Raw genomic sequence first — 15689 nt, 5'->3', positions numbered from 1 at the left:
CAGAGTGGTGCAGGAACTTGGTGTGCTTTATTAGCTACTGATTGAAGGTAGAGGACGTGCTTTAGCCAGGACCTAAATAATCGGGAGAAACAAAACACACATTTTACTAGTGGCCAGCCTTCGTTATAAAGGAGGGAAAACTGAGGCTTGGCGCAGAGAGCTTCTCATGATTTCATCATGGAGGAGGTAGATGGTGACTTACTCCTTTCTAACGTTCATATTTTCTCTACATGGACTCTCCGTTAAAAGGGTTACATGAAACTTTTCGAGCCCGTTGTGTTTCAGAGAAAATACGTTGGACAAAAAAATGATAAATAACGTAAATGAAATGTTTGAAATGTACAAAATCAAAGGGCCAGTTTGTGTGTTAGCCTCGCTTTTCCAGGACAGGAACAGAATAGTTAAAACAATCTAACACGTTGTCATTCGTAGTAGGCACATTATGTATAATCAGATCTATTTATATGGGTCATGGCATGAAGCTAATATCACATCCACAGGGAGCGGGGGCAGCAGCATATTAATGATGACAGACTCCACGAGAATCACAATACAAGTAAAATACAAGTACAGACACTACAAGCTACACATTGCACTAAGCCACAGCTGTGATCACAGGAAGACCGATGAGTTTGCCCTGTGGATGCATCGCGCCCACTACGGAGGGACCGTGGGCGGGCTCTGTCTTTAGATTGCTTCAACGTAGTTGGCTGGCAGCATGCCGGTCTTGCCGGTACGCTGAACAGTACCGTACATCCAGCCTTCGTCGATGGACTGCACGTTGACGATGACGTCGCCGTCCTTGAAGGACACCTCGTCACTGTCGGCTGCGGTGTAGTCATACATGGCACGCACGGTTTTCTGAAGGAAAGAGATGGACACACTTGACAAACAAGCAGAAATTTTAAATTCAGCTTCTTTTCTTCAGGCCATAAAATAATGTAACTGATGTACTAAAATAATGATAATCCCACTGAACGTTTCAAACCTGCTTTACCTGACCACACCAAGCATCACCTGTAGCATCACTCCCCACAGGAGAAAAGTTAAACCATGTAAAGTGTATGTACAATATAAATATATGTTACTAACCCCGGTAGTAGAGGGGTGTGAGGGAATGGAAGAGACTGTGGTCTGCTGGGTGGCCACTGAAGATGACCTCTGCTGCAGCTCCACGGTCTTCACAGTAGCATGCTGGTAGCCTGAAGATGTTAAAATAACAAACAGATTAAGTAGAGGGGAAATTATTCTTCACTCTCAAGTGTATTTGTTGCTGTTTAGTCTGATGAGGGTTACCAATAGAGGAGGTCATGAAGCCATTGCTGTAGAGGGACATGTGGTGGTCAGCATCCTGGGACACCTCAGACTTCTCATCAGCCACGCCGCTCAAAGCGCTGGTGGAGCGGGAGTGCTCCTTGCTGCGACGCTGAGCTTGTACTGTCAGAACAGCATTAAGACATTATTTCAAATGCGTATTATTTATTTAACTATCAGTGACACACCTGCTTCACACACGAGAAGCAATACATAATCCTTTGCCAGTCACTTAGCTTCCCTGACATTTAATGATAACTTTGAATAAATCCATCGGGAGCATAACTAAAGCTTTGGCTCTCTGAATCGATCCTCTAGAATTTCAATCACCTGACATCATGTGCAGACTCCTGGACTGGATGTTGTCCTCAGCGGGGTCGTAGTCAAACACAGAGCCGGGGTTTGTGCGCCACACACGCAGATCTGAGGAGATGAATAGATCAGCCGATAACAGTCCGTATTACAGTTTTGCTTCAGGTATGTCTCTCCAGAATGTAATTTTGAGGTATTTTGTCTTTCAGTTTTATTTATTTTTTGCTAACAAGCTAACAACTCCTAAAGCTTAGTGCTTGCTGTTGTCGTTACCAGTGATGGTCTCCTGGTCGTGCTCTATGGCACGTCTCCTCTCCATCTCCACCACGCGCCTCTGGATGCCACGGTAGCTGATGTCGCTGAAGTCCTGCGTGTTCTTCTTCACACGCTCTGTCACAATATCAGTGGTGGTGGGAGTGAAGCTGCCCTTGCTCTTCTCAAAGTCCTCGTGGTATCTCACCTGAAGTGCACAAATACAGTAAGTGAAGCTGCAGGGCGGATGGACCCATTTTGCACGAGCCAACCAAACTGGCATCGATGCCAGCCTCCACTTTAACTACTTAAAATACTAAAATGTGTTGTCTGTCTTTTTTCTCTATACCAAACCCATTATTTCTCCATTATTGAATCAATTCTAATTTTAGTTTGTCTTTGTGTAGCAACATTGTTTAAGACTGGCGACCAGATTCTTGTTTTGAATCATTTTGAGATGATGAGGTGTCAAAGAGTACTGAAGCCTTACTCTTCAAGTAGTCAAGTAACAACGAAAGCACTTTTCCACTTAGAACAGAAATTAATCAAACAAGCACAAAAACTTACCCCAGAAATGATACGCTGAGTCTCCCTGACGCGCCTCATCTCAGGTGTGTCCAGAACAAAGGCGGCTTTGCCCTGGACCTGCTTGCGGAAGCTGTCAGAGTACAGAACCTAGAAATGACAGATCAAAAGTAGTAAGGATCTAAAATATTTCACACTCCCAAACCATCATTCAATAGCTGTTAGCATCCACAGCACAAGAGGTGTGGTCAGAGAGACTTAATGCCAAGAGGACACAGGCAGCTGCTGGGATGAGCTATGGCACTACTGGGATGAATTAGCAGGGAGACTTTTATTAAGTGGGCGAATTATTAAAAGGAAATAAAGTTATTTTCCAATCTTCAGTGGGAGACCGAAAGGAATAAGATCAAGTGGGAAAACAGCAGGAGAGATTAGCAGTGATGATGTGCACAGGCACACCACAGCTGGAGGTATTAAACATATTTTAAAAAAAAGAGAGAGAGTGCAGTCAGGTGAATTAATACGATTAACAAGAGCCAGGGGGACACATCAGAGTTAGAGAAGGGTTAAAAAGAGGTAGGAGTAGAACATTTCTTCAGCAGAACATGTTCTACAGGTTCTGAAAGGTACCGAGCTAATGTTTTCTTGGTTCCTTTTCACCCGCTCCATCTCTGGAGTAAACACCACAGGCGTTCCCTTGGCTGAACTGTCTTTATACAACACCTACAGGGCAGAAGCACAGCACCCCGAGGGGCCAATCAGAAACTCAAACATACAGACCACGCACACCTATAGGACTGCTTTCATTGACAAGGAGGAGTTTTCTGGAAATATCTGAGATTGATTAAACTCAGAGAGGTCATTTCTTTAGTTGGTGGCATTTTTTTGGTATATTATTTTGGTATATTTAAGCAGCGTCTGAGAAATTGGTCCTATAGAGTGATCCATCCTGGTAGCTCCTGCTGAGCAGCCAGGATCTCTGCTGTACGTGGAGACAAACATCCCTAATGCTTTAGCAGGAGATTTAGCTGTGAAGTGGAAATTAAGAGCAGCACACAGCAGCTTAATGTGAAGAAAGATGAGCTGCAGGTTAGAAGATAGTAGACTCACAGACCAAAAAGGAAGATTTTATTCAGTTTAGGGGACTGATGATTGAGGATTAAAATAATAAAGAGAAAAAGGCAAGGGTGTAAATTAGATGGATGGGCAGTCTGGGCCCTGGATGGAGCTTGATGAGATGAGCAAGAGATGATGAGGAAGGGGGAAGTGTATGATAGGCATTATTATAGGACTCTACTGTTCACAGTTAGGAGCAAACGTGGTACGGTTCCACTACCGAGCTGATGTGCTTCTGGGTTTCTTTGACTCGCTTCACTTCAGGGAGATCCGGTATAGCTGTTCCTCGACCCAGAGAGTCCTTGTATTTTATCTAACCAAATAAAATTTGGGGATTCGTGCAGAGAAAGTACAAAAAAAAGTAAGTAACAGATCAATAACAGAAAAACACGCAGACAAAAAGCCACAAGCGGCACCAAAAATCACAGCAGAGACAGAACATGAAATTAAACACACATCGTTCCCTAAAAAATAAAGAAGCAGGTTTATGTTAGACACACACAACAACTACTGGGAAGATCTACTGGAGGCTAAGGAGAATTGTTATGGCACTGTTTGAGGTGGAGGGATGAACGGATGCAAATCGGAGACTAGGGGTTCACTGCAGTGGAGTACCGTGCTAATATTTTGCTGATTGCGTTTAACTCTCTCCATTTCTGGCGTCTCTGATATTGATGTGCCTCCTCCCACGCCTTCTTTGTATTGATGCTTTGAATAAAACAGCACAAAAAAGTCAATTATTGTTGTAACACACTCAAAAGATGATTAGTTTTCAATTTAGGAGGGAAGGAAGGAATTTCAAAAAATTAAAAAAGACAGAAAAATTCCAAAGCGGAGTAATAAGGAAAAGGGAGGGTATTTTTGTCTCGTAAAAGGAAATGACGTATGGAACATGGTTAGGATGTAGGAGGGGAAAACCAGCGCTAAATACAGGAAAGGTAAAGTTTTCTAGATAAGTAAGATGAGATCAGAGGGCATTTGGGGGGAGTTATTATAAGGAAGTCATATTAGGGTCACTGCAGTCTTTTTCCTCTACCAGGCTGATATTCTTCTGGGTTTCTCGGACCCGCTTCACCTCAGGCAGATCTGGTATGGCTGTGCCTTGACCCACAGAGTCCTTGTACTGTATCTGCCCATTGCACAAGTTACACAGGTGCAAAATCAGACGGTGACAAACAAAAGCACAGTTTGTACTGTAGACACATACACAGGCAGCTATTCATAAAAACAACATGAACACCTGAAATGAGAGGATACTGATTTCCAGACATATTTATGTATATTTAAAGGGACTAATGTAAAAATATGCAGGTTGTTTTCAGCGTGAGTGATGTTTAGTTTAGTTTATTACTTCAGGGTTCACATGAAATTAACAATGAGTTATTACGCAAGCTCTAAAAGTCCCCTGTGGATGATAAACTGTGAATTATTTTACAGTGGAAACAAGAAAAGTCCTCTAATGAGTTATAAAAATGAAATATTAGCACGAGGACAGATATCTGTAAAAAGAAAGTTGAATGTAAAATCATTATTTGAAGAGATTAGATGTGATGGCAGGTCTGGTTTTATTCTTTGATGCTAGAGGAGGAGGAAATATGGAGGGAGGAGTGGCTGAGGAGTAATGAGGTAGGGCAGGGTCACTCTGTTGAGTACCGTGCTGACGTTGCGCTGGTTGCGTTTAACCCTCTCCATCTCAGGGGTCTCGGGCAAAGCTGTTCCTCCTCCCAAATCCTCTTTGTACTTAATCTTACACGGACGAGGAATCAAAGCATAAACGAGTGGTTAGCCTCACCGAGCGCTAATTTACTTATCTTGCACCTTTGGGAGCACACGTCAACAAAAGCACACAGAATGAGACAAACATCTATACAAACATTTAACAAAGAACGCACACATTTCAGGTGTTGACTTCAGAACAACTGAAATGAAAAGGTTACTGATCATATCGGTTTTCAGACGCAGGTGCATGTGGGTGATGCTTAGTTTAGTTTATCACTTCAAGGTTCAGATGAAATTAATTATGAGTCTGTTAAGTCCTCACAGTCCCCTGTGGGTGATAAGATTCAAAGTATTTCACAGTGGAAACACCATCTGTTTACACTATATCACCAAAAGTATGTGGATACACAAATAATACAACCGTGTTTTGTTGAGACTGCATTTTAAAAGCATGGACATTCATGTGTTGCATTTACTGTTGTGTTTGCAGGGATTTGCTCCACATCAGCCACAAGACTCTTAATAAGTTCAAACGCTGAGCCTGCATGATGAGGTCTGGGTTCTGTCAGGGTCCAAATATAAAAGGCTTTTTTTCATGTACCCAAGTCTGTTAAGTCCTCTAAAACAGCGGTACCCAACCTTTTTTGCGCCACGGACCGGTTTATGCCAGACAATATTTTCACGGACCGGCCTTTAAGGTGTCGCGGATAAATACAACAAAATAAAACTAGCACCGGTACCGAAAAAAAGAAGATTTATTCATAACACACGTGAAAAGACCCAGGAAAACTGAGTTAACGATAAAAACGATAACAAAATAACACTGAAAACCGATAAAAACCCTGAAAACCATACATTTCACACCTGAGCCTCAACTCTCGCGGCCTGGTACCAAACGACTCACGGACCGGTACCGGTCCGAGGCCCGGGGTTTGGGGACCGCTGATCTAAAATGAACAAATGTGAACTAACAGTTCCAAACAAAGGCACAATAAAGTCTCCACATACTTTTGGTCATCTAGTTCTTAGCATCTAGGGATTCTTTCTGGGCTCCAAAAAGATCCTTTAATAAATCTAAACAATTAAATAATTAGAATGAAAAACAGGTTTTTGTAAAAACAAAAACAGTTGAATATATAATTATTATTTGGAGAGATTAGATGTGATGGCAGGTCTGGTTTTATTCTTTGATGCTAGAGGAGGAGGAAATATGGAGGGAGGAGTGGATGAGGAGTAATGAGGTAGGGCAGGTCACTCTGTTGAGTACCGTGCTGACGTTGCGCTGGTTGCGTTTAACCCTCTCCATCTCAGGGGTCTCGGGCAAAGCTGTTCCTCCTCCCAAATCCTCTTTGTACTTAATCTTACACGGACGAGGAATCAAAGCATAAACGAGTGGTTAGCCTCACCGAGCGCTAATTTACTTATCTTGCACCTTTGGGAGCACACGTCAACAAAAGCACACAGAATGAGACAAACATCTATACAAACATTTAACAAAGAACGCACACATTTCAGGTGTTGACTTCAGAACAACTGAAATGAAAAGGTTACTGATCATATCGGTTTTCAGACGCAGGTGCATGTGGGTGATGCTTAGTTTAGTTTATCACTTCAAGGTTCAGATGAAATTAATTATGAGTCTGTTAAGTCCTCACAGTCCCCTGTGGGTGATAAGATTCAAAGTATTTCACAGTGGAAACACCATCTGTTTACACTATATCACCAAAAGTATGTGGATACACAAATAATACAACCGTGTTTTGTTGAGACTGCATTTTAAAAGCATGGACATTCATGTGTTGCATTTACTGTTGTGTTTGCAGGGATTTGCTCCACATCAGCCACAAGACTCTTAATAAGTTCAAACGCTGAGCCTGCATGATGAGGTCTGGGTTCTGTCAGGGTCCAAATATAAAAGGCTTTTTTTCATGTACCCAAGTCTGTTAAGTCCTGTAAAATGAACAAATGTGAACTAACAGCCCCAAACAAAGGCACAATAAAGTCTCCACATACTTTTGGTCATCTAGTTCTTAGCATCTAGGGATTCTTTCTGGGCTCCAAAAAAAAATTAGAATGAAAAACAGGTTTCTGCAAAAAACAAAAACAGTTGAATATATAATTATTATTTGGAGAGATTAGATGTGATGGCAGGTCTGGTTTTATTCTTTGATGCTAGAGGAGGAGGAAATATGGAGGGAGGAGTGGCTGAGGAGTAATGAGGTAGGGCAGGGTCACTCTGTTGAGTACCGTGCTGACGTTGCGCTGGTTGCGTTTAACCCTCTCCATCTCAGGGGTCTCGGGCAAAGCTGTTCCTCCTCCCAAATCCTCTTTGTACTTAATCTTACACGGACGAGGAATCAAAGCATAAACGAGTGGTTAGCCTCACCGAGCGCTAATTTACTTATCTTGCACCTTTGGGAGCACACGTCAACAAAAGCACACAGAATGAGACAAAATCTATACAAACATTTAAAAAATAAAGCACACGCATTTTGCCTGATTACAACACTTTGAGCAAAGCGTTTCACACCACAACGTCTGCACTAAGAGTTTTAAGTAAAGGTTAAAGTATAGAACCAAGGGTTAAGAGTTAGTTACACAAATTAAAAACTGCCTGTTTTGCAAAGTTAAAAAAAATAAAATAATTTGCTCTAAATAAAGAAGGGCTGCATATCAAGGTTTGTTAAAAAATGTGGAACGCCAAACCCAAAAAAATTAATTCAAAGAATTATGTAAAAAATGTGATATTAGAAAAAGTTAAGAAAAAATATTACGGAGTAGATACCAAGCTGAAATTCTTTGTATTCTCTTTAACACGCAGCATTTCAGGAGTGTCCTTTACAGTAGACACTTTGCCCTTTATGTTTTTAAGGTCAGCCTGGTATTGAAGCTACAAGGAGAAAAACAAAAGTGCAGTTAAGATGTTTCACAATGAAAAAGAGGTCAAGTCTTCACGTATATCCCTGATTAAGGCACAAAACTAACTGGAGTAGAACATTAAAACAGTACATACAAACAGAGGCGCCTCCAGAATTTTTTCATAGGGGTGGCCATGTGGGGGCCACAACTAAAAAAATGGGGTAGCACAGCAAAAACAGAATTTCCCGTTTTATTATGCAGTTGTGAAATATACAGTGGGGCAAAAAAGTATTTAGTCAGCCACCGATTGTGCAAGTTCCCCCACTTAAAATGATGACAGAGGTCAGTAATTTGCACCAGAGGTACACTTCAACTGTGAGAGACAGAATGTGAAAAAAAATCCATGAATTCACATGGTAGGATTTGTAAAGAATTTATTCGTAAATCACGGTGGAAAATAAGTATTTGTTCACCTCAAACAAGGAAAATCTCTGGCTCTCACAGACCTGTAACGTCGTCTGTAAGAAGCTTTTCTGTCCCCCACTCGTTACCTGTATGAATGGCACCTGTTTGAACTCATCATCTGTATAAAAGACACCTGTCCACAGCCTCAAACAGTCAGACTCCAAACTCCGCCATGGCCAAGACCAAAGAGCTTTCGAAGGACACCAGGAAAAGTATTGTAGACCTGCACCAGACTGGGAAGAGTGAATCTACAATAGGCAAGCAGCTTGGTGTGAAAAAATCAACTGTGGGGGCAATCATCAGAAAATGGAAGACATACAAGACCACTGATAATCTCCCTCGATCTGGGGCTCCACGCAAGATCTCATCCCGTGGGGTCAAAATGATCATGAGAACGGTGAGCAAAGATCCCAGAACCACACGGGGGGACCTGGTGAATGACCTGCAGAGAGCTGGGACCAAAGTAACAAAGGTCACCATCAGTAACACACTACAACGGCAGGGAATCAAATCCCGCAGTGCCAGACGTGTTCCGCTGCTGAAGCCAGTGCATGTCCAGGCCCGTCTGAAGTTTGCCAGAGAGCACATGGATGATACAGCAGAGGATTGGGAGAATGTCATGTGGTCAGATGAAACCAAAGTAGAACTTTTTGGTATAAACTCAACTCGTCGTGTTTGGAGGAAGAAGAATACTGAGTTGCATCCCAAGAACACCATACCTACTGTGAAGCATGGGGGTGGAAACATCATGCTATGGGGCTGTTTTTCTGCCAAGGGGACAGGACGACTGATCCGTGTTAAGGACAGAATGAATGGGGCCATGTATCGTGAGATTTTGAGCCAAAACCTCCTTCCATCAGTGAGAACTTTGAAGATGAAACGAGGCTGGGTCTTCCAACATGACAATGATCCAAAACACACCGCCCGGGCAACAAAGGAGTGGCTCCGTAAGAAGCATTTGAAAGTCCTGGAGTGGCCTAGCCAGTCTCCAGACCTCAACCCCATAGAAAATCTGTGGCGGGAGTTGAAAGTCCGTGTTGCTCGGCGACAGCCCCAAAACATCACTGCTCTCGAGAAGATCTGCATGGAGGAATGGGCCAAAATACCAGCTACTGTGTGTGCAAACCAGGGCCCTGTGCTTCGTACGTCGCTTACTACATCCAAGATCAAATGAAACATCCAAGACCAAACCATCGCGCTAACTGTGAGCTCGCTAATCCGGTTCCCCGAACACACCTGCTGTTGACGATTAGTACAGCTGGACGCAGTAATGTGACATCACTGGGTGTCGTAAAAGGGGCTACGCATCGATAGTGGAAACATTGATCGGCAACCCTCTGATTGGTCGGCGAAAATGTCGACGGAGCGCGCTCGGCTCGGTATTTTTCGGCAGCAGAGCAAGAACTCTTGAGTGAGGGATTTCAGGAGTTTCAGAGTTTAATCAGAACGCAAGGGAACACTGCAAAGGCTGCAAAAGCAAGGAGAGAGGGCTGGCAGAAAGTTGCTGACAATTTAAACTCGTAAGTAATTTAATAATAACAATAATAATGGAGTGGGTTTATATAGCGCTTTTCAAGGCACCCAAAGCGCTTTACAATGCCACTATTCATTCACTCTCACATTCACACACTGGTGGAGGCAGCTACAGTTGTAGCCACAGCTGCCCTGGGGCAGACTGACAGAAGCCAGGCTGCCATATCGCGCCATCGGCCCCTCTGGCCAACACCAGTAGGCGGTAGGGTAGATTTATCATATCACACTATATTATCCAATATTATATTACATTATATTATATTATAATATGTTATATTATATCCCCTTTCACATTAGAGCCACAACAGGACCCACTAGAACATGGGAACAGGTAAAAGTGAAATATAAGAATATTCTACAGAATGGTAATATTTATCACTTATATTGCTTTTAGTCTCTTGGAAAGAGACCCTGAAATAATCTGTTTGTTTATAACAGCAACCAAGAAAACGGCAGAGCAAAAAAAAGACAGGTGGTGGTCCTGCACCCCCTCGTCAACAAGTTGGTTAAGTAAATTATATCCTCACGGGAAAATCGATATCTCTCTATGAGCACACTGTCGCGCTGAGCTAAAGGATCCTGTCTATCCCGCAATATACGCTGAATTCTGAAAACTCTCCTTATCAATCTTGCACCTTCCGCAATGGGTGGCTCGCGTATACGGACAGGACACGGCTGCGACAGACTTCCCAAATCCACCTTCGCTTTTATAGCCGTGGTCTCTCATCTTGATTACACAAAGTAATTTGCAATTGCTACTCTGAAATATGAATTACATCTGTAATAATCACATACATGTAATAGAATGTTAATAGTACATTTCCCTTTTTAAGGAAATGACCTGTATGTATCTGTGTGACATCAATAAATGGTTCAGGTGCTGCATTGTCTTTAGTTACATTGATGTTATTTATTTATGGTGAAACAGTGGTGGAATATCGCTGTTGCTTTCGTATAAATGAAGCGGGCATACCTGCATGGCCGCGATCTAATCCTGTTTACATAAAGTAAACCTGCTCCCCAGCAGGTTTACGCTTACGGCTCTGTTGCTATGACAGCAAGTCCCGGATGGGCTTCGGGGAACCGAACGATCCAGGATCACGCGAAATCGTCAACAATCTAATCCAGCTAACTCACTTAGCGCGGTACGAAGAACAGGCCCCAGGTAAAGACCTATAGTAAACGTTTGACCTCTGTTATTGCCAACAAAGGTTATGTTACAAAGTATTGAGTTGTATTTTTGTTATTGACCAAATACTTATTTTCCACCCTGATTTACCAATAAATTCTTTACAAATCCTACCATGTGGATTCATGGATTTTTTTTTCACATTCTGTCTCTCACAGTTGAAGTGTACCTCTGGTGCAAATTACTGACCTCTGTCATCATTTTAGGTGGGGGAACTTGCACAATCGGTGGCTGACTAAATACTTTTTTGCCCCACTGTAGGTTACTTGAAAAATATGGCAAATAACATAGAAGGAAAAGAATAATTATGCCTAGCTTAGGTCTCTGTGAAAACCAAATAATATTATGAAATCCATAATAATCTGTTTTAAACAGGATTAAATGAGTAAATATATGGTGTCTTCCTCTCTTTTGTGCCCATGTTTATTAGAATTATTACCAACATTGGACAATCTTGCTGGGTGGGGGCATTCGGTGGGGGGGCAGCAAATTTTGAAGTGTGGCTAGTGGCCCCCTGTGGCCCCCCCCTTGGTGGCGCCCCTGCAAACATATAAAGTACTGGAAATATAATTTTACAGCAGCTATAAAGACGCACATAGAGACACAAGATGCTGAAAGAACCTCAGTCAGGACGTGCTGACCTGTCCGGACGCGGCGTAACTCCTCGTGTGTTACTTACAGTGCTGAAGTTCTTTTGGTTCTCGCGGACTCGCTGCATCTCTGGAGTATCCAGGACTGGTACATAGTGAGACATGGTCTTCTCAGCCTCCTCTTTGTATTTTTTCTGTTTGGATGATAATACAATTTGTGATTTTTTTTATATATGCTAATGATTTATCCTGATGAGAGTGGTGGCTGGGTCAGTTCAGTAACCTACCTGGCTGACGATGTTCTTCATCTGCTGAGCATGGATGATGTCAGGGGTATCGATGACAGTTGTGTAGCTGGCTCTGTCCATCTCAGCGGTCTGCTTGTACTTAGACTGGAAAAGAAAAACAGCCAGTCAGCACTGATCATAAATGCAGCGGAAAATATTAACAGATATTCCTTTTAACACCGGACGTGTGCTCATAGTTTCACCAAACGTTAGTTTTATTTATTGTACCATTCTAGCCTAGTTCTTGTCTTCTGAGTTTTTGATGCCTGTTTTTATGTTCGTGAATACAAATTGACCTGAGCTGTCATTTTGTATTTACTCAAGTTCTTTCTTTGACTTTGTTATTTGTGTTTACTTCCTTCACTGTTCCCTTGTATCTGTGTGCTGTCTCTATATTTAGCATTTGTCTTTTAGTTAGTTCCCATTTTCCTCAAAGCTTGATTTTTCTTTGTGCATTATGTAAGTTTACTTCCAATGTTGTCATTGTGCTGACTTTTTTCACCCGTGTCTCATTCCCCACATGTCTCCCCTTCCCTAATCAGCCTCAGCCTAGTGTGAAGAAATAGCCCTCTCATCAGCCCAGTCTTACTCTGTCTAGTCTAAATGTTCGACTTTTGTTACTCTTGGAATCTTTTCAGTCCAAATTAACCTGCAATCACTCTGATTTTTTTTGTCTTTTACATAAATAATTAATTCATAATACCTTCATTTCATATCAGGGGCCTGCAGCTCACATTCTGGAAATCACTGCTCCAAGAAAGCGATGCAAAAAACATTTAAGATTCAGACCTGACTGAGGATCTCCGTGGCATTCCTGGCTCTCATAAAGTCTGGGGTGTCTGTAGCCAAAGCCAGCATTCCCTTGCCCTTGATCTCCTGCTCCAGAGACTTTTTGTACTCTCTCTGTAAACACCAAAAGTTAAAATTTTTACACATGATAATGTTACTCTAAAAAAAACACAAAACGGGGTTTCTACTCATTCATACTGAAGAGGGCTGCAAAACCAGAAATCATGAGGGGTCAGAGAATAGAGAAAGTTAGCAGAATCTACGTAACGGATGTGGTAACAAGACTGAGTGTGAAGCTTGACACAGAACTGAAAATAAAACAACAGCAGTCAGCAGTTAGAGACATGACATAAAATAGACTATTTCTACTTCTTCAGTTTGTTCATTAAGTCATCATACATCTATCTTGCAATCTACAAATCAACCTCAAATGCACTCAGAGTATATCTTTTCAAAAACAACACTACCGACAACAACAAAACAATTAAGAGATCTGCAAGCACCGGGATCACTTATGAAAAAAGATAAAGTCATTAAAATTCTATAAAAATTCAACATTGCATGTTTGACTTGAAAAACAAGAGAAGAGAAGATATGCTTTGGGTACAACTGAGGCTGATTTTTGTAGGATTCATAATACACAAATAAATATGAGTACAAGTGAAAATCATGGCAAAATTAAATAGGGTGCAGATGAAGGTTAGGTTATGGTCATGAAACACAAAATACAATGATGGGAAATTAGTGACATAAGAAAGCAGGGACAAGAGGACGAGTGAACCCAACAGTCTCACTTTTAGTGCAATGGTGAAGCTTAGTTAAGAGGGGATAGGATTCATGAAGAGCGAGATTGTTGGAAGTCATTCGGATGAGAGCGTGATGTTGTTGGCATCACCTCTCGGTCAGTCGTACCTCACACAGGATTTGAGTGGCATTTCTTGCTCTCAAAAGCTCCGGAGTTTCCTCCAGTACAGTTAGACCTTTACCCTTCACCCCCTCCTCTAGATCCTTCCTGTACTCTTTCTACAGGATGGAAGAAGAACAGAGAGACTGCAGAGAAGGGCACACAGGCAGGCCAGGCCAAAGCACACAGACAGACAAACGATACAGTCGGCAAGTTCTGCTGCTTGCCTTTAAAAAGCTCAAAGTCACCAAGTCTTTCCAAGTTACGCAGAGACACATTCACTGCTTTTATGTATTATCATTACAATCGGTGATATTGTTACAGAGAAAACTGGAGACGTTGGTGATTTTGGCAGGATTCTAATGAAAAAACAAGTTGAAACACATTTAATCAGAAAGAGCAGAAACAAAATCTTCATTAAAACAACAAGGAAATCAACAAGATGGGAATTCACATCAGCATTTCACCCTGTTGTTTCACACAAATGATTACATGCATGCAGTCTTGTCACATAAAGTTGGTGGTAAGCTACTACTTGGTGAAGGACTGTAAAATGAAGATCTATTCAATATTAGTTGAGTACTTTACTGCTAGGAAGACACATGATGGCTGGAGGATGGGTAGGTCATTATTATTCTGTAGACAATCATGCAAAAGTTAATAATAAACTAATAATACTGCAAAAGACAAACTGGGAAGGGCTAAAAAAAGTGGTGAAAAGAAAAAGAGACCGATTGTGATGTTGTCTTAGTACGATTATGAAGCTTGGGTGAGGTAAATAGGAGACACCATCAGATGTAAGTTGTCCTTTAGTTACCTCACTGGCTATTTTGGTGGCGTGTCTGACATGAATCATGGCAGGGGTGACCTCCAAGCCTGAGAGGTTCTTTCCCCTCATGTACTCCTCAAAGTCCTTCCTATAGTCTTTCTATTGGTCACAGAGATAACACAAGGGACAGACAGAGCTCAGATAACCACATGCAAGCAGTGCTGGTTCACAATGCAGCTCCCTTCATTCTTGTTTGCACCATTCTGCTCATGATAGCACCCATAACTGTATATCTGATGTCTGTAAATGTGTCTGAGTGCATGTGTGGAGGTGTAAGAGGTGTTTGTTGTGAAAAAGGAACTACACTAGGATATCGTATTGTAATTAAAATCTATAAAGCAGGCTCCAGGAAAGAGGCCAAACACATACTTTACTTTGACATCTTCACAGGAAAATAACCTGTCATAGCATTAAGTGAACAATACAGAAGTTTCCGGGTGAGTTTCCTTTCAGCGCATTTTACACTGCCACAGTATTACAATAGGACGACTGTAAAGAGCTACTGATGTGAATTTTCTGCAATTTAAAACATTTTGTGACTATAAAATTACTGAATTGCAGTTTTGGTGTAATAAAGTTACTAAAGGCATTGTAAAATGTTTTTCCATACTTTAGAATCATTCTGTAAGCATAACATAAACAATGGCTTTGCATCCAACTAGCAACAAGAGGCAAGACAATACAAGTTAATATAGCGCTTAAGGAGGCACTAAAGATTTTAAGAGAGGTCTGCAATGGGAAAACGTACTGCATCTGTGCGTACTTCATTGGCAGAGGTTAACAGAAGGCTTATTTACCTGACTCTGCATGTGCTGAGCCTCCTTAGCAGTCACATATGTGGGTGTCTCAAAGTCCAGCATAGGTTTGCCCTTCTCCTTCTCATACTTCTCCTTGTATTTCACCTGTAACGACCCACACAAACATACTCAACTGTCTGCAAAGGAAAGACACACTGTGGGGATATCACATGGTTTCCATTCATTTCTGTACGCTGGGAAAATCAAAC

General features: G+C 41.8%; 1 protein-coding gene across 17 annotated transcripts in view; it reads right to left on the bottom strand.

The window, feature by feature from the left end:
* Positions 1-8: 8 nt before the first annotated feature.
* neb (nebulin) overlaps positions 9-15689 on the bottom strand; it is a 62504-nt gene continuing 46823 nt past the window's right edge. For 6 of the 17 annotated variants that reach the window (XM_076875321.1, XM_076875324.1, XM_076875320.1 and 3 more), the window contains 20 exons: positions 15481-15585; positions 14672-14782; positions 13863-13973; positions 12951-13064; positions 12162-12266; positions 11964-12068; positions 8024-8128; positions 7486-7578; positions 6506-6598; positions 5173-5265; positions 4556-4648; positions 4135-4227; positions 3740-3832; positions 3034-3126; positions 2446-2553; positions 1900-2086; positions 1645-1737; positions 1297-1437; positions 1093-1202; positions 9-861 (listed from right to left, as the gene is read on the bottom strand). In XM_076875321.1, the coding sequence (XP_076731436.1) occupies positions 688-861; positions 1093-1202; positions 1297-1437; positions 1645-1737; positions 1900-2086; positions 2446-2553; positions 3034-3126; positions 3740-3832; positions 4135-4227; positions 4556-4648; positions 5173-5265; positions 6506-6598; positions 7486-7578; positions 8024-8128; positions 11964-12068; positions 12162-12266; positions 12951-13064; positions 13863-13973; positions 14672-14782; positions 15481-15585 (2220 nt within the window). In that variant the 3' untranslated portion in view covers positions 9-687. The remainder of the gene's footprint in view (positions 862-1092; positions 1203-1296; positions 1438-1644; positions 1738-1899; positions 2087-2445; positions 2554-3033; positions 3127-3739; positions 3833-4134; positions 4228-4555; positions 4649-5172; positions 5266-6505; positions 6599-7485; positions 7579-8023; positions 8129-11963; positions 12069-12161; positions 12267-12950; positions 13065-13862; positions 13974-14671; positions 14783-15480; positions 15586-15689) is intronic. The other 11 variants (XM_076875325.1, XM_024805529.1, XM_076875326.1 and 8 more) reach the window with 9 other exon arrangements.

This window comes from Maylandia zebra, linkage group LG16 (assembly GCF_041146795.1).
Source record: "Maylandia zebra isolate NMK-2024a linkage group LG16, Mzebra_GT3a, whole genome shotgun sequence".
NCBI classification, from domain to species: domain Eukaryota; kingdom Metazoa; phylum Chordata; class Actinopteri; order Cichliformes; family Cichlidae; genus Maylandia; species Maylandia zebra.
This window is presented reverse-complemented; position numbering and strand designations above follow the sequence as displayed.